The sequence below is a fragment of the Labrus bergylta genome, chromosome 5, assembly GCF_963930695.1.
Source record: "Labrus bergylta chromosome 5, fLabBer1.1, whole genome shotgun sequence".
In the NCBI taxonomy this organism is placed as follows: Eukaryota; Metazoa; Chordata; class Actinopteri; order Labriformes; family Labridae; genus Labrus; species Labrus bergylta.
The window spans coordinates 33992511-34016696 of record NC_089199.1 but is presented as its reverse complement, the minus strand read 5'-3'; the positions used below and the strand labels follow the sequence as shown (position 1 = coordinate 34016696).

The following is a 24186-nucleotide window of genomic DNA, read 5'->3' as shown; positions in this document are numbered from 1 at the left end:
CATTCATTTCTCTTATTTTAAAGGTGAGGTCACGGTGTGAGTGTCACACTTGTATATAAACTGTGTTTGTTGAATCTTGTCCCTGCAGACTCTCTGGTGCTGAACAGATAACATCCTGCAGCTTGTTGGCAGGTGGCCTGATGTCTAACCGTTCTTCACTCCATGTCGTGTTATTAATGAAGGTCAACACAAACACAAGATGTTTATGACTCTAAACATTGAACCGTCTGAGTCCGACATGTGGACTACAGTTTGACCTGAGCGTCACTTATGTCTACAGAAGAAAATGTGCTGGAAGGAAACATATTAAATATTAAACTACAAAATGTGTGTTTGTCTGTGTGTGTGTGTGTGTGTGTGTGTGTGTGTGTGTGTGTGTGTGTGTGTGTGTGTGTGTGTGTGTGTGTGTGTGTGTGTGTGTGTGTGTGTGTGTGGGGAGGGCTCCTTTTCTAAATGTATTTTGAATCTATTGGTTCATTTCTGAACATGTTTTTTCCCCCGTGTCTTACAGTAAAGCACAGCGAGTTTACGTTTGTATGAAATGTGTTAACAAATGAAACTAAATCATTTATAATACAAATCCAAAGTTATTCAACATTATATAACAAAATGCAATAACAATAATATAAGATAGTGTATCATCATATCATAAAAGATATGAAAAAACATGATATAATAATATAATAATATAATATAGCTCATAGTCTGGATATGAGTCTTGAATTGAAATGAAAATCAAACTTTATAAATTTAACAGATTATAAAATATTTAAAATATTAAACTTGTGGATTATTTTAATCCAACATTTATTTTAAAATTGTGAATTGTACTCCAAATATATCAAATGTATAAATTTAAAGGTTGAAATAACATAAAAACACTTTTATATCCGCTTACATTCATTAATAAATGCTCTCATCCGGGTAATTTACTCCTGAGGCGAGTGGATAGAAGGGGGCGGGGCCAACCTGTTGAATGTGACGGATTTACCGTAAATTATGGAGAAGATAGCGGAGCGCGACGTCACAGCTCGTCGCTGATTGGATGAGAGCTGGGGGGGGGCGCGATTTCACCCAGAAAGGGGCGGGGCCGGCATTGTTTGGGCAAAGTACCCGGATGGGTTGCTCTTATGAATAGAGCAGTTGAACCCGTGTAGCGTCAGAGAAGAAGAAACACCGACCGCGTTAAACCAGGTGATAAAGAGGACCCGTTTGTACTCCACCTGTTGGACTATACCTGGACACGGACACTCGTGAAGACCCTGTTCCGTGTTTTAAATCCTTCATCTTCATTCTTCTTCATTCATCTTCATCAATCTGTCCGACATGCTGAAGCTGCTGTGCCTCGTGTTGATGTTTTCAGCCTCTGTGTTCTCAGAGTCGGTGAGTTTACTGAACCTCTCAGACTGTTTCTGACTGTTACTGACTGTTACTGACTGTTTCTGACTGTTTCTGACTGTTTCAGACTGTTTCAGACTGTTACTGACTGTTTCTGACTGACTGTTACTGACTGTTTCAGACTGTTTCAGACTGTTTCAGACTGTTACTGACTGTTTCTGACTGACTGTTACTGACTGTTTCAGACTGTTTCAGACTGTTACTGACTGTTTCATTAAGTGTAGGAACTGTTTCTGACTGTTTCTGACTGTTTCTGACTGTTTCATTAAGTGTAGGAACTGTTTCTGACTGTTTCAGACTGTTTCAGACTGTTTTATACTGTTACTGACTGTTTCTGACTGTTTTATACTGTTTCTGACTGTTTTATACTGTTTCAGACTGTTTCAGACTGTTACTGACTGTTACTGTCTGTTTCAGACTGTTTCATTAAGTGTAGGAACTGTTTCTGACTGTTTCTGACTGTTTCTGACTGTTTCATTAAGTGTAGGAACTGTTTCTGACTGTTTCAGACTGTTTCAGACTGTTTTATACTGTTACTGACTGTTTCTGACTGTTTTATACTGTTTCTGACTGTTTTATACTGTTTCAGACTGTTTCAGACTGTTTCTGACTGTTTTATACTGTTACTGACTGTTTCTGACTGTTTCAGACTGTTTCAGACTGTTTTATACTGTTACTGACTGTTACTGACTGTTTTATACTGTTTCTGACTGTTTTATACTGTTTCAGACTGTTTCTGACTGTTTTATACTGTTACTGACTGTTTCTGACTGTTTCAGACTGTTTCAGACTGTTTTATACTGTTACTGACTGTTTCTGACTGTTTCAGACTGTTTTATACTGTTACTGACTGTTTCTGACTGTTTCAGACTGTTTCTGACTGTTTTATACTGTTACTGACTGTTACTGACTGTTTCTGACTGTTTTATACTGTTTCTGACTGTTTTATACTGTTTCTGACTGTTTCTGACTGTTTTATACTGTTTCTGACTGTTTTATACTGTTTCTGACTGTTTCTGACTGTTTCATTAAGTGTAGGAACTGTTTCTGACTGTTTCTGACTGTTTCATTAAGTGTAGGAACTGTTTCTGACTGTTTCATTAAGTGTAGGAACTGTTTCTGACTGTTTCTGACTGTTTCATTAAGTGTAGGAACTGTTTCTGACTGTTTCATTAAGTGTAGGAACTGTTTCTGACTGTTTTATACTGTTTCTGACTGTTTTATACTGTTTCTGACTGTTTCTGACTGTTTCATTAAGTGTAGGAACTGTTTCTGACTGTTTCATTAAGTGTAGGAACTGTTTCTGACTGTTTTATACTGTTTCTGACTGTTTTATACTGTTTCTGACTGTTTCTGACTGTTTCATTAAGTGTAGGAACTGTTTCTGACTGTTTCATTAAGTGTAGGAACTGTTAGTCTGCTGTTAACGGGACTCCGGAAACTGGGATTTAACCGTTTAATGACTTTTAACGACTTTTTAACCCGGGTTTAAATGTGTGAAAAAACAGGAGCAGTGTGTGTTGGTGTGTGTGTGTGTGTGTGGGGGGGGGGGGGGGTCCAGTCAGTGTGTGTGTGTGTGGACTTTAGTAAAAACAGTTTGTTGTTGTGTTTGAGGATCTCTAAAGTGACTTAATGCCTCAATAATTTGTTCTGAGGAGAAACACTTGACATGAAGTGGGTCAACAAACAGGTTTCACTTCAATAAAATAACAGAGAACGAAGTGATTTATGAGAAACCACATTAACAACACACATTCACACACTGATGGTAGAGGCTGCTGTTAGAGAGTCCGTCAGTATTAACTCATCCATTCATACACTGATGGTAGAGGCTGCTGTTAGAGAGTCCGTCAGTATTAACTCACCCATTCATACACATTCACACACTGATGGTAGAGGCTGCTGTTAGAGAGTCCATCAGTATTAACTCATCCATTCACACACTGATGGTAGAGGCTGCTGTTAGAGAGTCCGTCAGTATTAACTCACCCATTCATACACATTCACACACTGATGGTAGAGGCTGCTGTTAGAGAGTCCGTCAGTATTAACTCACCCATTCATACACATTCACACACTGATGGTAGAGGCCGCTGTTAGAGAGTCCATCAGTATTAACTCATCCATTCATACACATTCACACACTGATGGTAGAGGCTGCTTAAGAGTCCATCAGTATTAACTCACCCATTCATACACATTCACACACTGATGGTAGAGGCTGCTTAAGAGTCCATCAGTATTAACTCATCCATTCATACACATTCACACACTGATGGTAGAGGCTGCTTAAGAGTCCATCAGTATTAACTCACCCATTCATACACATTCACACACTGATGGTAGAGGCTGCTTAAGAGTCCATCAGTATTAACTCATCCATTCACACACTGATGGTAGAGGCTGCTGTTGGAGAGTCCGTCAGTATTAACTCATCCATTCACACACTGATGGTAGAGGCTGCTGTTAGAGAGTCCGTCAGTATTAACTCATCCATTCACACACTGATGGTAGAGGCTGCTGTTAGAGAGTCCGTCAGTATTAACTCATCCATTCACACACTGATGGTAGAGGCTGCTGTTAGAGAGTCCATCAGTATTAACTCATCCATTCACACACTGATGGTAGAGGCTGCTGTTGGAGAGTCCGTCAGTATTAACTCATCCATTCACACACTGATGGTAGAGGCTGCTGTTAGAGAGTCCATCAGTATTAACTCATCCATTCACACACTGATGGTAGAGGCCGCTGAGTAAAGAGTCCATCAGTATTAACTCATCCATTCATACACATTCACACACTGATGGTAGAGGCTGCTGTTAGAGAGTCCATCAGTATTAACTCATCCATTCACACACTGATGGTAGAGGCTGCTGTTGGAGAGTCCATCAGTATTAACTCATCCATTCACACACTGATGGTAGAGGCTGCTGTTGGAGAGTCCGTCAGTATTAACTCATCCATTCACACACTGATGGTAGAGGCTGCTGTTAGAGAGTCCATCAGTATTAACTCATCCATTCATACACATTCACACACTGATGGTAGAGGCTGCTGTGTAAAGAGTCCATCAGTATTAACTCATCCATTCACACACTGATGGTAGAGGCTGCTGTTGGAGAGTCCATCAGTATTAACTCATCCATTCACACACTGATGGTAGAGGCTGCTGTGTAAAGAGTCCATCAGTATTAACTCATCCATTCACACACTGATGGTAGAGGCTGCTGTGTAAAGAGTCCATCAGTATTAACTCATCCATTCACACACTGATGGTAGAGGCTGCTGTTGGAGAGTCCGTCAGTATTAACTCATCCATTCATACACATTCACACACTGATGGTAGAGGCTGCTGTGTAAAGAGTCCATCAGTATTAACTCATCCATTCACACACTGATGGTAGAGGCTGCTGTTGGAGAGTCCTTCAGTATTAACTCATCAGGGATCAGATGACTGACTCTACCACTGAACCACAGTCGACCTATCCCTTTATTTATAGCCATCCCTAACAGCAGGTAGTCAAATAAACGTTGATGGACTTTGTTACATCAAACAGCTTTAACAGATTTCTCAAAGTTTATTCTCTTTTTAGATCACCAACGTTTTGGCTTCGTGTTGGAAAAATGTTTTTTTGATAAACTTCAGCTCATTCAGCATATGATGACAGCACGCCGCTCAACTGTCGATCAATCCACAGCGAGTCGAGAGGTGGCTTTGTGGGCAGAGTGTAACAGTGACAACCTAACATACTTTTACAAATGTGAGCAAACAAAGAGAAGTTTATGACTCCACAGAGCTGTAGGATGGGCTGTGAGCAGTTTGGAGAATCTGGAGAATTTATTTGTTTAGTTTCTTTTAAATCTCTATTTTTCTTTTCCTCTAAACCACAAGTTCAGTCTTAGAGAAAACTCCACATTCACATGTTGAAGGACAGACCTCCAGTTTCAGCTCTAATCTTCCTCTTGCCTCCATTTTATTTATTTTTTTAACACAGCTTTTAGGTAGTTTATTTCTGAGTGTGTTTACTGGAGGCTATGTGGATACCACCCACACACAAACACATGCACCCTGCCCCCCAGTCAGCCCAGTTGGTTGCTACAAATGGTGTGAATGGATGAACAGCAGAAACATGCAGGATTTACCAGTCGGTCCAGGGTGCATGCCTCAGCTACAACACCAGAGAAGTCTTGAAAAAGTGTTGTAAAAGTTTGAAGACGTGAGTGTCACATGTGTCACTGTAACATGCCGGGACCAACAGATATTTCCCATGAGGCACCAGAAACTCTCAGGACGCCAACACTGGACTGGAAGAGTTGTACTGGTCCTCTCTCCAGCAGCATGTTGCTGTCATGATCCAGTGATCGTCCTTGTCGTCTCCCCCGCTGCTCCCTTCTCTTCTTCGCCCTCTGCTTTTTTGATTTCCCCTCAGGAATGTGACCTCTGGTGACCTTGACTGGCCCTCTTGGGGATTTTGCACACTCGGAAGGGTCTCAATAGGACCCAGGGGCCTTTTCATAAGGACACTCCTTTCCTCTAGATTAGTGAAGTAAGGATACACTTACAGATTTCCCACTAAAACAAGTAACTAGTATTGTCTAAAAACAGTGATTTAACATGCATGACACAGGAGTTGCAGTTCTGTTAGCGTGCAGATCTCCCCCTGTCCCTCTCTGTGTCTGTGGTCGGGTGTCATTCCTGCATAGACCTCTGTGACTTTTCCTCCCTCTTTTCTTTTCTCTCTTTACTTCACCTCCCTTTGATGGATACTTAGCCTCTAAGCTATGACAATCCTCCCTCCAGCTCTTTCTTCTCTCTTCCCACTGAGGTCATCGCTGGTATGCAAGTTTGGTGTTCCCAAGCTAATCGATAACAATGTTCTTCTACCTGACAAAGAGCGTGCTCTGAATGCAAATGAGGGTTTTCCCCTTTTTTTTTGGGAGCTGCAGGCATGATTGGAATGTTTTTCTCAATGAGATCAGTCTGGGGGTTAAATCGTCTAATGCTGGGACGTTCTGGTTTCAGTAACTTTCTCTGCTCTCTGTTGAAGCAACAGTTTGTAAGTTGACCTCTTCAATTTCTGTCATATCTGCTGACTCCTCTGCACACTTTTATCAGTTTGACTGTGCCAAACAAATCCTGTTCTTCATGCTCTTTTCCATTGACCTCAGCATTTTCTGCCCTTCTATGGGAACACAAGTCCTCCTCCTGTGTTGAAGCCGTAAGTCACGCAACAAGAATTTAAACTTTGATATGATGCAAAAAAAAATCCATAACACTGCATCAAAAACAGATGTTTTTGGCGCCAACTATTGTGTTTTTTTTTTAATAGGCTTTCTTTCCTTTTATTTAGAGACAGGACAGTAAAAATAGGCTGAAATCAGGGACACAGAGAGAGGGGAATGTTTTTGTTAGCAACAACTAACAGCAGACAAACTTCCACTCACTCTCAAAGCTGCATGAATCATTTGGTAACGTATTTGTTATTTTGCAGTGCAGCACTTTGTCAGATACTCATCTCAATTATCAGATCAATGTTTTTCAACTGTTTTGTCTTGGGCTTTGGGGGCTGAGAGCTGAGCTACCATTAAATTCTGTTCACAAGTTACCTAGGTTGTCATGATGGTGAGAGTACAACTCAAGAAATATTGAGATCTGTTTCGATTTTAACAAAAAAAAAAAGGTTTTCGCATTTTATTGTTAACTGAAATGTTTTGGACAGTGTATCTCTCTTTCTGCTGCTGCAGTTTGGATTTAAAATATGACTGAAGCCCTGAATTATGTTTTTTCTTTTTTAAAGCTTTGGTTCTTTTTGATTGTTCAATAAAATAACAGCGGTTGTCTGATTGTTTTAAAACACGGGGCATCGAAGTTTCAAACACTTTGAGAGGCTGAGAGGCCCACAGAAAAGGTGGCGCTGATGGACTAATTATCTTAATTGGACAAAAATTCTCAACTTTAAAGACTTTTTGCGGTTTTTGTTTCAATAATCCGTGCCAAACCACCTCAATTTACCAAATGTGCTCATGACGCTGACTGGGGTGGTGGCGTGGTGGTTAATCAGGGTAAAAAAAAATCCTCTTTTCCCTCCGGAGTTAATCCATGTTGCACCACCAAACCTCAGCTTGTTGCCTTTGGAGGCTCGGGAAAGAGTCCATTTGTTATATGTTGTAGGAATGTGACGGGTTTTTGCATTTAGCCCCCGATGATTTGCACCAGAATGAGCCAGTTTTTTTTTTTTTTTTTTTAAGGAAGTTTTTTTTTTTTGTCTCTTTTGCATGACGGGGTGCTCTGAAAGCCTGTGTGGTGAAAAGAACGTGGGGCGGCAGGGAAGGGAGGAGGGAGCATGATAAATAGTATCACTAGGATGTAATAATGGTTCCTGCATTGCTGTCCGCTGGTCTATAAAATCCCTTTGGGCTGAGGAATGTTGGCACGGAGAGAGGAGGGTTTTGTCCTTCCTGCCTGTGATGGAGGGCAGGCGAGAATCTGATCCCCCCCCCCCCCCCGGCTCTCCACCCCGGCTCAACCGCTGCATACTCTGGCACTGCGGACGGGAACTATATGAATGTAGAAGTGGACCATGAAACCCGTCCTGTTGCTGGTCATATCAATCTCTCTGGTTGCTTTTGTTGGAGCCACTTTCTAGTTAAACCGTCTGGAACCTTTCTTTGTTTATTGAAAAAAGAACAGAACATTTTGATGACCGTTTGTGTGCTGTCCTTGTATGTCGGGGTACACAACTCTTAATAAACAACACTAATAAAGTGTGATCCTGTTTTGATAAGCACTTTGTTACCGTGTGGCCTAACCAGCTGTGTTGACAGCAAGGTACGGACCAAAGTTGTTTCTGTCATTCCTCCAGTCCTGTGCCAATCACGCCTGAATAGTGCTTAGGGTTTAATAGTATTTAGGTCGCCACAGGACGGCCGTCGCTCAGTCTGCAGGATCTCGGGGATCGGACCTAGAGGGTCGCCGGTTCAAGTGTGGATTTGGACAAAGTCTGGAAATTGGTTTGGTAGCGCACCATAAAGCTCTGATTTTGATATTTTGTACTTTGTCTGGAAAATCAGCGATCACTGACTAGTCAGAAAGTTACTGCTATGCACTCAGAGTCGACAATCAAGGTCAGGTTTTGAGTTGACTTTTCTGGTGAGGAGTTTAAGTCTGCTGTCTTCTTCTGAACTAAAACAATCATGAACTTCATTTCTGCTGAGCCAGTCTGGTCATAAAAACTTCTAAATAATGTTCAATCATTGTTTGAGTAGCTGCAGTTTAAAGTTTAAAAAACCAATAAGTCAAGACTCCTAATGATCAACAGTAGTTGTTGTTTTGTGCATGCCAACACAAACCTTTTGTAAACATACTTGATGATTCCTTAAAGCTTTACAGAGCACATTCTTAACGCCCCAAAACAAAATGTACAGACGAGCAGCCTGACACAGCAGCTTCTCTATGGGAGTGATTAGTGATCAGAATTCAAACTTAAAGCTCATTTGAAAATTCAAATGAGCTTTAAGTTTCAGAATATGAGTGTATTATTTGACTCAAAAATAAAATGATGATTCATTTATCTAATTTGAATTTGGGTGAATCTTTAACACTAGGAGTACGAGGGGTGGCAGGGTGAATCTGAGTACGAGGGGTGGCAGGGTGAATCTGAGTACGAGGGGTGGCAGGGTGAATCTGAGTACGAGGGGTGGCAGGGTGAATCTGAGTACGAGGGGTGGCAGGGTGAATCTGAGTACGAGGGGTGGCAGGGTGAATCTGAGTACGAGGGGTGGCAGGGTGAATCTTTAACACTAGGGCAGACTTTAGTTCACACGGTGATGCAGGTGGTGATCGGAGTGTTTTTTCAGCGAGCATGAAGCAGCAGCAGCTTTCTAACCCGAGCTGCCAAGTCTCCTGCGTGACACCGAGAGAGACACTCAGCATCTGCACTTCTGTACTTCTCCTCCCTCGTTCCTGAAAAGAAAATGTGTTGTGGCTTTGTGGTGACCGGTCAAATCATAGAGGGCCTCGTCCCAAACATGCAATATGATCCGGCCTGTGTTTCCACCGTGTGTGAGCGAGCCTGCAGGGAGGCCGTTTGATGTGCAGCCTCGGCTGTCACATTGTGACAGATGGTTGTTCCAGGCCTGAAGCCAGACTGATGGCAGCTATCGGCGCTGAGCTAACCTCTCCCCTGCAGAACGCCTGTATCTGGCTGCAAAACGTGAGGGAGGAATGTAATGATCAAAAACCCTCAGGGTGGGCAACACAACACATAACCCAATAAGGTGGACTCTCTAATGCGATTACGTAATGTGGGAAGTATATCACAATTGTTCAGAGGACATCCAGACGTAAAGAAAAAGACAACTTTGTTTTAAGTCTGTAGAACTTTAAAGTTGGACATTTCATCACTGGTGGCAAAACATATTCTCATAAGAAGGCGTTGTTTACACTGATTCTTCTTCAGCAATTAAACGGAAAACACCTTCTGAGTCATTTAGAAGTCTTGTGTTCTTCATCAGAAATGTACTTCCAGAAAAGAAAACTTTCTTATGCCTTCTACAGTGTATACACACACACACACACACACACACACACACCAGAGACCACAGGGGGTTTTGGTGGTATGAGGGTTTCCCCTTATTCAGGCGCCCTTCCTGACAAATGTCTCTCAATAATACAGTCCCTCTTTGAAGTGGTGTGTGTGTGCACAGGCAAATGTCTTGTGGTGACAGTATGTGTCTCAGTGTGTGTGCGGGGTCTCCCTCTCTGCAGCAGGGGCTTAGTCAGAAGTTCATGTGGGAAACTTTTCGTCTTGATGTCTAAACGTCCTTGCTTTGTTCAGATCTTTGTAAACTGAGCTTTGATGAACTTGTGTTAGTGCTGGGACTTTGCATGAGTGTGTGTGTGTGTGTGTGTGTGTGTGGAGACTTCCTTCCTAAGTCTTTGTTCAGACTGCAGGTAAATCAGATTTGTTTCTCAAATCACGTCTTCAAGACGGACTCTCTGCACTTCTATTTGCAAGAGATCATGTCAGCTTTTTGTGTCCACACATCACCACGGGAGGTAGAGGGAGAAGTTTGAAGGTTTGAAGCTTGAGTCCAAACATCTCCAACGTGCTCCCATGATAAGTAAAAGTCCTCTTCACAAATCCTGCAGATCAATCCTGTCGGGTAGAGTAGTTCTGTATGAGAGTAGCTGAATGTGTAGGTGGTAAAGCGAGCAAGGAGAGAGACCGTGTGTCTGAGTGTAGGAGGATTTCATTTCTTACCGTATTCAGTAGTATTTATTTACTTAGCCTAGTTTTGCAACTTTCCAACACAGAATTTAAAATAAAGATCCAAGATGATCTCTTCCTCCAGCAATCTCGCCGTAGAGTCAGTGCAGAACGTCTCCATCACCTGAGACGCAGCTCTGTGATGGAGGAGGCTGCTGGTCGTTACTCAGCTGCTCTGATGAACGTCTGTCACTTGATCCATTTGTTCACTTCAGACAGTGTGCAGGAAATTGCCAAGGACGTCTAATTTTGCTGCAGGGTTGTCGATTTAAATTTTTACTAGCATCATAGTTTCAAATTCTAATATCTTGTCAACCCTGCGACCAACCGGCACAGTTTATGAAATATGATGACGAAAAGAAGTTCATGTGCATGTTTCAGGGATGGTAGGTTACGTTTCTGCCTGTCGACTTTCATTTCAGCCTTTGTGTGTTTATGTGTTTATTGTTATTGACAGGAGACTGACTGAACCAGTGCTCAAACACAGTCCAGGTTGATCAGCACCAGAAATGTCCACCAAACACATTTCCTTTGACTCTCTCTTTTGTCCCTTTGTTTGTTATGAGTCAGTCTGTCTGATGCACGATGTTGAAGATTAACCACCACCATAAAGAGAGCTCTGTATCAGCTGTGATTAAACATTACTGAGGGTGTGCTATGAAGGGAACTACTTGAAATAATGGTCACACTAACAAAGGCTGCTTTTTTTTACATTTTAGAATAAGCTTTATGAACCAGGAAGTGGACTGATCCACATCTGTGAGGGATAAAGAATCGACTTGAGCATCTTTTTGGAAATGAATTGGAGTCTTTGTGATCTTTTTTGAATGACTGGCCGCTCTCATGTGTCCAACATCCCTTCAAAAGTATAACTAAGCCAGTTGTTTGCCGCCTTTTATCCACAGTCGTGCTTATTTTTAGGACTATAGCTTTTTATTGAACGCTGGGTTCATTTATCTTTGATGGATGTTTCCTGTTTTCCTGCCCTCGTCTTATTTTTTCCTGCCGTTTAAAGCCTCGGGCCGATCTTTTGGCTGATAACTCGTCGGTGGCTTACATTTGGTCCATTAAGCTGTACTGTCTTTGATGTGCGGCAGCGATATGCTCGCCTGAGGGACACGCATCAAAGACGAGAGTGAGGAGAAGAAGAGGAAGCTTTAGAGAGTTTGACTCGCTGCAGGCTTCAGTCGTCCATCAGTCATGAGTTCAGTTATTACAGAGGGGAATCATCCAATCGACGAGGCTGCACGGCTTCATCAGCAGGAAGAAGTGTCCAATAAAGGTCATTACGATAAGATCGGGGACGTCCCCTCTGTGAGACGCTCGTCAGAACTCAATTCGGCCTATCAGAGGAGACTGAATCAACAGCTGGTCGGTCTGAAAACAACGTCAGCATTATCTCAGATAAACAGGAAAGGAACAGAAAACAAGTGGTCCTGTTTATTCTGGAAGGGAAGTGCAGAAATATGACACTTGTATGATTTAATATTTGTTTTGTGATGGCAGAGGGCAGAGAGCTCTGTGACTCAGTTAGGTGATCCAGTCGGAAAGGGAGGAGGAAGTTTCTTTAATGAACGTTTCCAGTGGAAAACAAATCTCTTACAGTCGGAGTAACTCCCTCACAGAATGAGTTTGATCTGGTTTGTTATGGATTAGTCCATCACAGCCTTACTGATTTGTCTTCCAGCTGTTACTGGAACCTTCAGATGGAGGTGAGGTCTGTGTGCCATGTTCCTTTAGCGTCTCACACGGAGCTGGTAGCTGGAAATCTTGCTATAGATAGAGCGTAGGTAGGAGGACTCTGGAGCTCGCCTGTCAGAGCAGAAATGCAAAGGTAGAGGACTAGGGGTGTGGTTTGGTGTGCCAGCGAACTTCTGGAAGGAAAACAAGGCCCATAATGAAAACCCTATGTTTTGTTTTCTTGACTGTACGCCGGAGAAACACAAGGACATGAATAATAATGACCCCATAATAGATCCCTTCTTATGGGGCCCTTTGGATACCATAAACTCAAGTCCCTGCACTCCTGCTGTGTGTGTGTGTGTGTGTGTGTGTGTGTGTGTGTGTGTGTGTGTGTGTGTGTGGTTACATCAGGGGTCAGAAGGGCATCTTACGAGCAGATCAGGCGACACAATACGTGGTGCAAATCCTGCTGGTTCAAGTATCACCCAGCAGCAGGAGGGGGCGGGGGAGAAGTGGAAAAACAGGATTGGGAATGGAGGGGCAGAAATGTGGAGATGAGGGGAGGAGGTGGTAAAGACGAAGAGGAGAGTATCACTTTGGGCTTAAACTAAAATGCGAGGTGTGTTTTGGTGAAATAGGATCTTGTGGTGGATTAGCAGAGGAGGAAAAAAAGTTGGAAAACAATTTTTCATGAAAAGGTCACGAGACATTGGGCATCACAAAGAATAAGGAAGCACATTCCTCTGTGCTGGTGTTTCTTTTCAAACTTTGTACCTCCTCCACGGCGCCCTGTGAATGGACCAGATGCCTCTCTGTGCGTCGGCAGATGGAGGGATTGTTTCCCCACTTTAATGAAGGGAGGCTGCTGCGGGCTTATCCCGGGTTACCTTGGTCATTGATATGCTCTTGAGGAGTCCACCGGTATTGTTTGGTGTCAAAGGAAGGGACAGACCCGGAGGCTTGGTGGCGGGTGTCTTGACGGACAGCTTTTCAGAGAATGTGGACAATCGAGGGGGGGAATGGGACGTTTTTTAGGACCTACATGCTGAGTTTTGTAGCATAAACAAGGAGTACGACCTCGACTGGTTGTAGCCAGAGGAGAAACAACAAGGAGGTTACCTCTATCTCATGTGAAGTCCTGATGCAGACCTAACTACCTGCAACTTGAAGAGGGTGCATGTATTTATTAACCAGACAATAAAATGACAAACTGTTACAATAAGATCAGCAACTCCTGTTTTCTCCAGCGTAACATGAGTGTTTTTGTCAATGGAGTCCGGTGTCTATACTATCTAAGTAGATCAGCAACTACCTTGTTTTGCCCCGAAGAGTTACTGCCTTTCAGATTGTTATTCTGCCTGACATCATTACAGAAGGGATCCCTGCAGAGATAAACCTTTTTGTTATCTAGGTGAGATCCTCATTAAAGCAGAAACAGATGTTCATTAAAGATAAAAACAGGTATTTTACCTTGCAGAACATGGGAGTTGCTTGTCTACCACTTCCTCCTTTTCTAAGTTTGTGATATTTCAGGAGTTGGTGTTTTCAATTTGTAAGTCTGCATAGAAAACAATATTTTTTTATTACAGGCAATGACCTTGTTAATTGTAATTAATTGAAGCAGCACTGGACCACCAACTCCCGATTTTACTGAGGTAAAATCAGTGTTTTTGTTAATGTAGTTTGGTGGCTTTGAAAAGAGCAACAGAACAGCTGTTAGTGGATTAAAGAATCCTCTGAAACAGAAAGGTTTCTCTCTGTAGGGATCCTTTCCTTACAATAACAATCAGAGCCTGACGGGAACAAAAACAACTTCTAGTGGATATAATCTTTGACTGATTGGTGGCATTTGTCCCCGAGGATAACGTTGCAGAGCTGAAGGAATCCACAGCAGCTAGTCCAGTAACCTTTATATATTTGAACCTTCCCAACATGTCGATCATTCATAGAGTTTTGTAATCACTTTAGTGAGACTTTGCTACCTTTTGTTTTTTTATTAATGGAAAGCTCAAGTGTTTGGCTGTGGTCCAACATTAGACACTCCTAGACGTCGCCTTCGGGCTTTTGGAAACGGTGATGAGTCCTTTTTTACGAGTGATTGATCTCAAAAGTGAACAGCAAGTTATTCATGTCTGTCTTGTTGGTTTATGAGCTGTTCAGCTTTCTTTCTTGTTTTCTCTGGTTTTTAATTCGACTCCTGTGGTCTCTAATCTGTTGACCAAGTTTTGTTTAGTGATGATGTCGAGGTCTCATGGTCGCCTTGTGGGTATTTATTCTGCTTTGACACAACAAGGCCAACAAGCGCTGCAATTAAGAGGCTTTTATAAAACAAGCAGATCTTTGTTTGGTTTAAGCTAAAATACAGAAATACACTCTGGACGGCAGGAAAAGTACCACATTTGTTGATGATTGTCTTGATTGGTTGAGACAGTAATATTATTTCCTCTTAGCAGGGAGTGACTGATCAGCCAGAAAAAAAACGAGTGAAGATTTTTCGAAGCTATGAATCAATTTTAAATCTTAAGAGGAGAATCTCGACTTTTACATGCATCCATTTTTGTCCCACCTCTAGTCTATAGTCTCTCTTCCATAAAGACGAGGAACACATTTTTAAGAAACCGACAGAGTCATGAAGGGTAGAAAACAATTGTCTTGGTTACAAACGGGAACATATTGAGCCGTAGTTGCTGTATGTTGTTGTTTCTGATCGTATTTTAGTTTGCTATCGTATATTTTGGATAGTCGTATTATGGTATGCAGTCCCTGTAACGTCATACTCTCTTGTATAACTGTTTGTTGAATCATATTTATTGAATCACTCTCTTTATTTTGAGATCCAGTCCTATCAACACAAAGCTCTCCTTACAGTCTGTTTTGTTTCTTTAGTTTAAATTAAAAACCAAATCCTCCCAGAGTTCCTGTTTATTGACACACGAGACCGATACTGAGCGAGCATGGAGCCAGGACTGAATGGATCGTGGTCCAGTCATTGTAAAATCACTGTGAGCGACGTGGTTACATAACCATAGTTCAGGATGTTCCCTGCCCTCTCTCCCAGTCTGCACTGGTTCCACTTTCCACACCATGCTCCATGAATGCAGACTTGTGTTTTGTAGCAGAGAAAGGTATTTTTAATAAGTCTTCAGACTGTTATGGCTCACATTTTTCACGTCCACTGTCATCCTCCGCTCTGCTGTGGCTGTGCTCTTTCACAACACATTCTTGGACTGAAGTTGTTTTTGTCCAGGCAGACGGGGACTTGGCCTGAATCCCGACCTGACTTAGCCTCCTGGGAGAACACAGTAAAGATGGAATATCCCCAAATCTGATCGTAGATTCAACGGCTGCCCTCTTAAAAAAAAAAATCCCCCCCCCCCAGTTTGAATTCTTTATGTTCCTCCTCTGTCGGCTTGAACAATCCGACCTGTTGGGACAGGCCTCTGTCAGTATGTAAGACAGTGAGCTGTTGTTTTTGTAGAGCCCAGCAGCAGCAGCAAATGGTGAAGTGTCTTTTAGCACGTGTCTTCAGGACGCCACGGTTTGTCCACACTTCACAGCAGGGTGGTTTAAAGTCAGGGGCAGGAAGGACTTTGTTGACTCTCCAGGGACCTGGCAGGGAGGCACATCCTGACTCCTCTGCTTATTGATCGTGTGTGTTGGCTTTGTTTATTGGGAAAAAGCAAACTCAGTTATTTTACTTTGGTATTTAAAACTGTGAGCATGAAGAGAACTTTAAAATACTCGTTTCCCAAAATAACAAATCTTTAATGCTTTCTTTGAGAAGTTCATCATTATGGAAATATTTCAATTTGAAGATTCAGATGTTGTCAAATTTTGGAGTCTGACTTTCAATACCACATGTTTTTAAAATATCATCTAATATCATCTGTCATAATAGTTTGGATGTATCGGGTAGTGCAGCGGTGCTGACTAGAAGGCATTATTATTGTTTAATTAAGATTATTTTGGGCAGCTTTTTGTGCCTTTTTTATTTTAGAGACGGGACAGTGGATAGAAATTGAGAGAGGGGGGGAAATGAGCCTCAGGGTTGGACTTGAACCCAGGCCGTCCGCTTGAAGGACCACAGCCTCAGCACAAAAGCTAAAGAGAGTCTACACTGGGCATTGAATTGGTACTTAACGTACTCATGCATGTTAGACGGTGTGCTTTCAATTTGTTGTAAACAAAACAAGAATTGACCCGACATGATTTTGTGCAATAAGACCGTGTGCAGACGACTCACTCCTTCCTCTCCTGCACGCCTCTGTCTTTTCAATAAGATGTTAATGCTTCAGAGCGTTGGTACTTTTCTGCACAGTCGTTAAAAGAACAGATTGTGTTGATTAAAAACACGTATTGAATCCTCTCTCCGGATTGTAGATGTTGAGACCCTTTATTGGAACATGAAGATGTGTGAGTTTCTGCACAGATCATTCAGGTTAACCCATCAGGCGTTCAACATCTTAAGATCTTATTGGACGACCCCTGAAGGTAGACGCTCCCGTGGACTGAAACTGTGAGTGGGACGTGTCTGAGGGAAAGGTTTCAAATATATTAGGAGTGTGAATGGATGTGACTCACACTGGCAGACTTCATAGACTCCGTCTGACTCAGATGAGTGTGAAACAGTGTGATTCTCATAAACAGTGACTCAGCGGCCTGTTCCAGCACGCTTCAGCTCGGAGCCGCAGGAAATGAAGAGCCAGTAGTCACCATTTTCAGGCTTAGGATTAGGAACACACACACATTCACAAAGAGACACACACACACACACACACACACACACACACACACACACACACACACACACACACACACACACACACACACACACACACACAGGGAGGATCACAGCGCCCCTGTGCCCTTGTAGGGTTTAAATGAGGACATAATAGAGCGGTGATCCTTGACCGGGGGGACTCGCACCCTGGGAGTCGCTCCTATAGTATCCAGGGGTTACACAGGAAGAATGTGGAGCTCTTAGAAGAGATCAAAACTGTGATTTGATTAAAAATGTGTCCACATATTTGTTTTAAAGTGAAATAAAAAGTGTTTTTAATTTCCTGTTGAGATTTAAAGATCAGTGATAAGAAGAACTAAAGGTGGCGAGAAGCCTCAAAACATCCTCCTCATCGGTTTCCTGTCACAGTGCTCAGTGTTCATCACTCAGCCTTTTAGAGCTGCAGCTACTTTTTCATAGTTCTAGGAACTTATGGTACCCTCCTCCTCCTTTTTTCTTTTTTTTTATTGATTCTGCCCCGCAGGAACTCTATGCTTTTGAAGTTCCTAGCAGGCCGTCTAGAGGAACCTTTTTGGCTCCCAGCCACATGGCGGTGCGACCACAGGCAGAATAAAGACGAGCCCATGGTGTGCAGTTCTCCACAAATGGAACGTTCCTCTTCATAAAGTCTGATTTCATCTGAGAACAACTATTGTCACTCCTCCCTCACAACCAATGGAAATCAAAAAGGGGCGGGACTTCTGATTCCAGTTTTGTCAACAGCAATGGTGGAGGAGACGCTAGTCTACCTGGTGTTTTGGAGGGAACAGTTTGAGGTGTAGCGCTGACGTCAGGACTCCTCTACGTCGTCTTCATGTTGATATTAAACACACCTGAACGACGTCACAGACGGACACAACGTGCTGGAGAGAAGCTTTGAAACGGAGGTCGTGGACGCTGTCAGCATGAAAAGTGCTGTCCATGTACTCGGGCGGTTATGCTTCAGAGATGTAGAAAGACTGAAGACTGACGCTCGTGGTTCTGTTGAGGAGCATCTGGTTGATCCTCAGAATCCACCTTTCCCCGTTCAGTTTTTTGGTTACTCGTCTTTGAAATCATTAAGGGTCCCTCGTTAACAGAGGCTTAAGGAAAGTTAAAGAATGAAAAGAGAAAACGGACCCCGGGTCCTCTTCAGCCCACCTTGTAGCTCAGAGGAATCCCAGTAAAATGGCCGCCTTGTTTGAAGCTGTTGTGCAGTCACAAAGGAAACCTTCCCTCCTTTCTACTCACATTAGCTACTTTTAAAGGGGGGGGGGGGGGTTACCGTCAAACACACTCCCTTACTATGCCAAGTATTTGAGAACACACACACATGATGCTGGGAGGCCCCCGGCGAGCTTAACCACCAGCTAACTCCTCAAATGATGAGTCCTTACAACACTCAGATGGAAGTGATTATGAGGAGAACTGATGATGTCAACAGAACAGAGTCTCTGTGTTCAGAGAGGGGGGGGGGGGGGGAGGGGGGAGGAGGGGGGGGAGGGAGGGGGAAGGGGGGAGTAATGAGGAGGGACGCCCGGGCGTGTTTCCAGTCAGATTTGTGGTCAGCTTTTGTTCTCTCTTAATGGACGGCTTCATGAGGAACACTAAGTTTGTTCTTCAGCGTGCTCTCTAACTAAACACTCAAATCAACTGGATTAGTGTTGTCACGGTAACGGACGTTTAAAATGAGATCGTTGATGTTGTGATTGCACAGCAACAGAAAACAGACGTCTGATTTTGGGTAATTTGCTAAAATTCTGAGATGCATAAACACATTTTCATATTTTCCTGATGTGCATTTAAACGTCAACGAAGTGAACGGTCAGAAAACACGATTCTGACGAGCTTTACTCTGAGCTTTTGTCGCCTCGTTTACCTGCGTGTGTGTGCGTGTGCGCGTGTGTGTGTCCAGCAGATGGTCAGTGAATGGTGTTCATGTGATTAGGGGAGGAGCTTCAGAGTATTTTCATCTTGAGTTAATCTCTTTGATGAATCTTTAGAGATCTTCACACTGATGATTAAATCACTTTGTCTGATTAAACTTTAAGAGTCCACGGTGACGCCCACCACCTCCAAGACACAGAGCACTTCACACCGCCGCTCTTTGTTGCTAGGTTACAGAATGACACTTCCTCTTCCCTCACAGTGACCTCACAGTGACCTCACAGTGACCTCACAGTGTGTGTGAATACTTTACTTCATTAAAGATTTGTGTCCTGACATCAGCAGCGGCTCGACACCTGAAACTGTCCGAGTAGTCTCTCCTCCGACATTGCTGTTGACAACGCTGATGTCAGAAGTCCCGCCCCTTCTTGATGTTGATTGGCCTGTGAGGAACAAGTGACATTGACGAGTGTGGCGGTCTTATGAAAGCATAGAAAGCGCCGTCAGTCAGACACAGGCCTCTAAAGTTGGCCCCTGGTTTTAGAAAGTGGAGCTCTGACTCAGAGAGAGAGAGATTATTAGTCTGATACAAACACGACCCACAGGTCAAAGGTCAGGGAGTTAAACCACCTGATATATGATGTCACGGACGTTTACTTGTTGCAGCAGTATGGAAACAGGAATCTGTGTCGACTTCTAAAATGTGTTATGATGAATATCCGGAGGTCGCTCCCCTCTGACCCCCCGCTGTGTCTCTGGTGTCCCAGCAGGTGAGGGAGACGGAGACGTGGATGCCCATGAAGACCACACAGACCGCCGCCATGTCGACGACACACCGTGACGTCCTGGAGTCGTCTGGAGACTCGCCCAACGGCTCAGACTTCGCCTTCACAGACGACGAGGACGACAAAGACCAATATGACCAAGACGATGACGATGACTACTACCCGCTGTACGACGACGACGAGGACGAGGACGAGGAGGACGACTACGAGGACGAGTCCTCAGGATCCGGTGACGGAGGTCGGTCTTTATGAAAACGTCTTTAAGATGGTTTCATGTTGTTTTGGTGTTCTTCAATAATAAACTGAGAATCTTCATCTTTCTACAGCAACGACCGCTTCACCTCCGAGAGAGACGAAGACGACGGCTAAGGTGAGGAACGCCCCCATGGCGAGCTGTTACATCATCCAGCTGTACACTCTGATGTTTCTAATTGAACTAAAAACAGGAAGTGACGTTCTGGATCTTCTTTGGGTTGAAACTCGGTGTTTATATTTCATGTTTGATGTTTTTAACTCGCTCTCTTCTTCCTCAGCCTGATGTCAACAACAACAAGATCCCCGAGGCGGAGCGCCCGGTGCGGCCGACCGTCAACGAGCTGGAGATCGTCCAGAACAGCAACGAAATCCCTCTGCTGAGGAACCAGGGTCAGAGCGGCGAGGAGCACCCGTCCAACGTCCTCATGGCGCACGCCGGAGACGACAGCATCTTCAACAAGACGGAGGTCCTCGCAGGTCAGTGGAGACCAAGTGAGACAGAAATCAGATCAGAGATGTTCTCGTGTCTGAACTTCCTGTTTCTTTCTCGTCTCTTCCAGCTCTGATCGCGGGCGGCGCCGTCGGCCTGATGTTCGCCGTCCTCCTCATCCTCCTCCTCATCTACCGCATGAAGAAGAAGGACGAGGGCAGCTACGACTTGGGGAAGAAGCCCATCTACAAGAAAGCCCCCACCACAGAGATCTACGCATAGACCCCCCCCCCCGTCCCTCACACACACACACACACACCTCACCCCCTTAAAGTCCCAATCAGTGCCTCGTCTTCCTCGTCTTCCTCGTCTTCCTCGTCTTCCTCGTGTCTCTGGGGGAGAAACCAGGAGAGACGACAACCCCCGACTACACAATCAATAGACTGACTCCGCCCCCTTATGTCTGCCTATTCCATTATTGGTGCTCTCTCAACCAATCAGAAGCTCGTCTCTCTTCAAACTCGTACAAAGGAGCGACAGGATTGGACGACTTCAGCTGCACAGTACACGGCGGCCATTTTTGTTTTTGTCCCTGAACCTTCAAACTCCTCTTCAGTTGAAACACTAACACTGTGCAAAGACGGTACACATTAACAGTCCAGTTATTTATTCCCCCTCCCCCCCCCTCCTCCTCCTCCTCCTCCTCCTCCCCCTCCTCCCCCTCCCCCCCTCCTCCTCCTCCTCCCCCCCCCCCTCCCCCCTCCTCCCCCTCCCCCCCCTCCTCCTCCTCCTCCTCCTTGGACTGAAGCTTCCATAACGATCGTAACGCCGATCTTTTTTATCCTCGCTGTGCTCCTTAAAGGGTCAAAGAGTCGGGAAGGTTTTTTTCAAATCACTCAGTTTAAGATTTTTTTTGCATCTTCAGACGCAGCAGAGTTCATTAAAGCGACCTTTGACCTTTAACGACTTCCTGCCGTCTTTTTGTATCTCCTCATACCCGGGAAAGTCCCGTCAGTCTGCCACGTAGCACCAGAGAAGTAAGCTAAACCAATCCGGGAGAAGAATTTGCAAATACTGTAACACACACACACACACACACACACACACACACACACACACACACACACACACACACACACACACACACACACACACGTTTTGCCCTCTTTCCACAAACTTTGAGAGAAAACTTTAAAAGCTGACGATGTCTAAACGCTGTCATAACGAGCGCCGTGCCTCCAGGGTTTGTTTTTCTGTTATTCTGCTGAACTCGAGTCAGAGCAACACGCTGCTGCAGGGCCACACACCTACATTCCACACACACACACACACACACACACACACACACACACACACACAGCACACACACACACACACACACACAGCGCTGACCTGCTTTCAGTCACATTCAAGCCTCAAGGAAAAGTTTGATGTTTTTTTGGGGAGAACTTTAAAATGCTACATCCTGCAGACGCTTAGCTTAGCTTAGCATAAAGACTGGAAACAGATGGAAACTCCTAGCCTGGTTTGGCTGAATGACAAACTCGACTTCATATTTCAGTGTGACCTCGTAGCGCTCGCATGGCGCTGCAGCTTCATCACCATGAAGCGTTTGCTTTAGCGTCATGGCGTTCGTGGTCGACGATCTGATTTGAACGATCGAGTTTCTAAAAAGCACCAAAACGTAAACAAACTTCGGTAACGACGTGGTTTGATTTTTACTAGAATCAAATCAAAGTTTATTAATCTGTCACCATGACAACCCGACTTTGTGCTAAGCTAGCTGACTGCACATAAGAAAGTTTTCCCCGATCATCAAACCACCTTTGACTCTCCTCCGTGAAGCTTCCACGCCCGCCGTTCACGTCGCTAAGAGAGCCCGTTTACACACCGCGCCGCCGCCGCCGCCGTACATTTCCACTGAGACACGTTAAGCTCTGTGATCGGAGAAACCGGTACTCTGTCGTTTTCTTCTTTTATCTTCTACATCATGGGGTTGATGATTCCTCGATAAGCTACTCTCCTGACAGTTTGATGTTTTTGTTTTTTCACTCTGGGGTCTCCGAGCGTCACCGAAGCGACTCGACGCTCACATTTCTCCGCTGAGCGAGCAGCGAGCACACTGCTCTACCGAGGATCTGTAAATAGTTGTTAAAGAAAAAAAAACTACAAAAACATAAAAAAAAGATGTAAAGTTGGTACTTAGCCACATCCTGGCAACACGAATATCTACCAAATATTTAAATGCCAAATTGTTTCCTGCAGTAATGTTTTGATACTAACTCCTCCCCTCCTCCTCCCCCTCCTCCTCAACCCCCCCCCCCCCCCCCCTCCACTAGATCACCTCGTTCATTTTTATTTTGTTTTAATTTAACTGTGGAATAATTTTATTGCCTTCTTTCAGGTCGGGGTGCTCTCCCCTTTTTAAGCTGTTGTATATGTGATTTAAAAAGTTTTATATACACTAGTTTGAGATTTCAGAGGCCGATAGTTTGGAAACTTTTCATTTTGTAAGAGTTTCTTTTATCTGTAGATTTTGTTGTTTTGCTTTTTTATTTATGTTTGTTGTTTGTAGAAGGATTGCTGATGTGGTTTGTTGTTCATCTCGTTGTTCAGGGGATGTGAGCCGTGTCTCAGCTGCACACCTGAGCTGATCAGAGCCCGACAAGTTTCACATTTGAAACTTCTTCGCTGATAAATCTGCCAACATGTGTTTGAATATCCAAGGTCTCTCTGCCACCCGCTTCTAAAACACTAGCTGGTTCAAGGTCTTTTAAACCTCCAGAAACTCAAATTGAATCAAGAAAACTCTGATAGCCGTTTGAACAAAGTGTCAGTCGGGCTCGCCCTCACACGGCGAGCGGCTCTGATCAGGTCAGGTGTGCCGTCTGAGCTCGGAGAGAGAGAAATGTTTGTTCTGCTGCTTTTCATCACATCACATGTGAATCACCGATGGAGTGGAGAAGCCAATGAATCATTGGTTTCTGCAGGTTCTGATTTATTCTTGGAAATAAACTATTTTTATGCACATTAACATTTTAAAAACAACGTCTGTGTCTCTTTTCTGTTTTTATTGAATATGACACGACCGACTGATCGAAGGTAAAAGACAGAAACCGTTCAGAGAGAGGAAACGATGAGCTGGATTCAAATGAATGTGTAAAGAGTGATTAAAAGTGTTCACATTAAGAATCATCTTTATTGTACGGTGGCCCAGAAGGTCGACTCTACAAACACTTCACTGGAAAATTCACCTTTTACTTGTTGTAGCATTTTCATTAGCATGCTCATTAAAGGAGCAGTCTGTAACTCTGACCCCTAGTGTTTAAAATGTGTACTGCAGTCTAAATTCTAAACATCATAGAGAGCTGTCTCCCCCCCCTCCTCTCTAGAGTCCATGCTCACTCAGGTCACCATGTGGTGGACTCTGAAGCTTCAGTGTTTATCCAGCTCTGCATGGGTCTGTAAACCTTTCTGTGTTCTAACCTCTCTCCATTTTTCAAAAGCATCTCCAATATTGATCCTAGTTTGAGCACGTTTCTGCTCGTGGAGCTTATTAGAAACATGCAGAGGCTTTTTAGGTCGGGTACAATCACTTCTATCTGAACCACTTCTCTTGACCGCTTCCATCACTGCAACACCTGTTGACCTGATAACTGCTCTCATATCTGACAAACCGAGGGGCGTCCAAAACGGCCGTGTGGGGGCGTGTCTTAAAAG

At 43.9% G+C, this 24186-nt stretch overlaps 1 protein-coding gene across 2 annotated transcripts; it reads left to right on the top strand.

Annotated features, from left to right (window-relative positions):
- Positions 1-1148: 1148 nt before the first annotated feature.
- On the top strand, positions 1149-23500 carry sdc4 (syndecan 4). 2 transcript variants are annotated; one of them, XM_020660175.3, is made up of 5 exons: positions 1149-1383; positions 19764-20019; positions 20108-20151; positions 20315-20513; positions 20597-23500. In XM_020660175.3, exons 1-5 carry the CDS (start codon positions 1327-1329, stop codon positions 20746-20748), a joined length of 708 nt encoding a protein of 235 aa, XP_020515831.2. In that variant the 5' UTR covers positions 1149-1326; the 3' UTR covers positions 20749-23500. The 2 variants fall into 2 exon arrangements, with proteins under 2 accessions (XP_020515831.2, XP_020515832.2); XM_020660176.3 differs by having other exon boundaries at positions 1150-1383; positions 19767-20019.
- Positions 23501-24186: the final 686 nt, after the last annotated feature.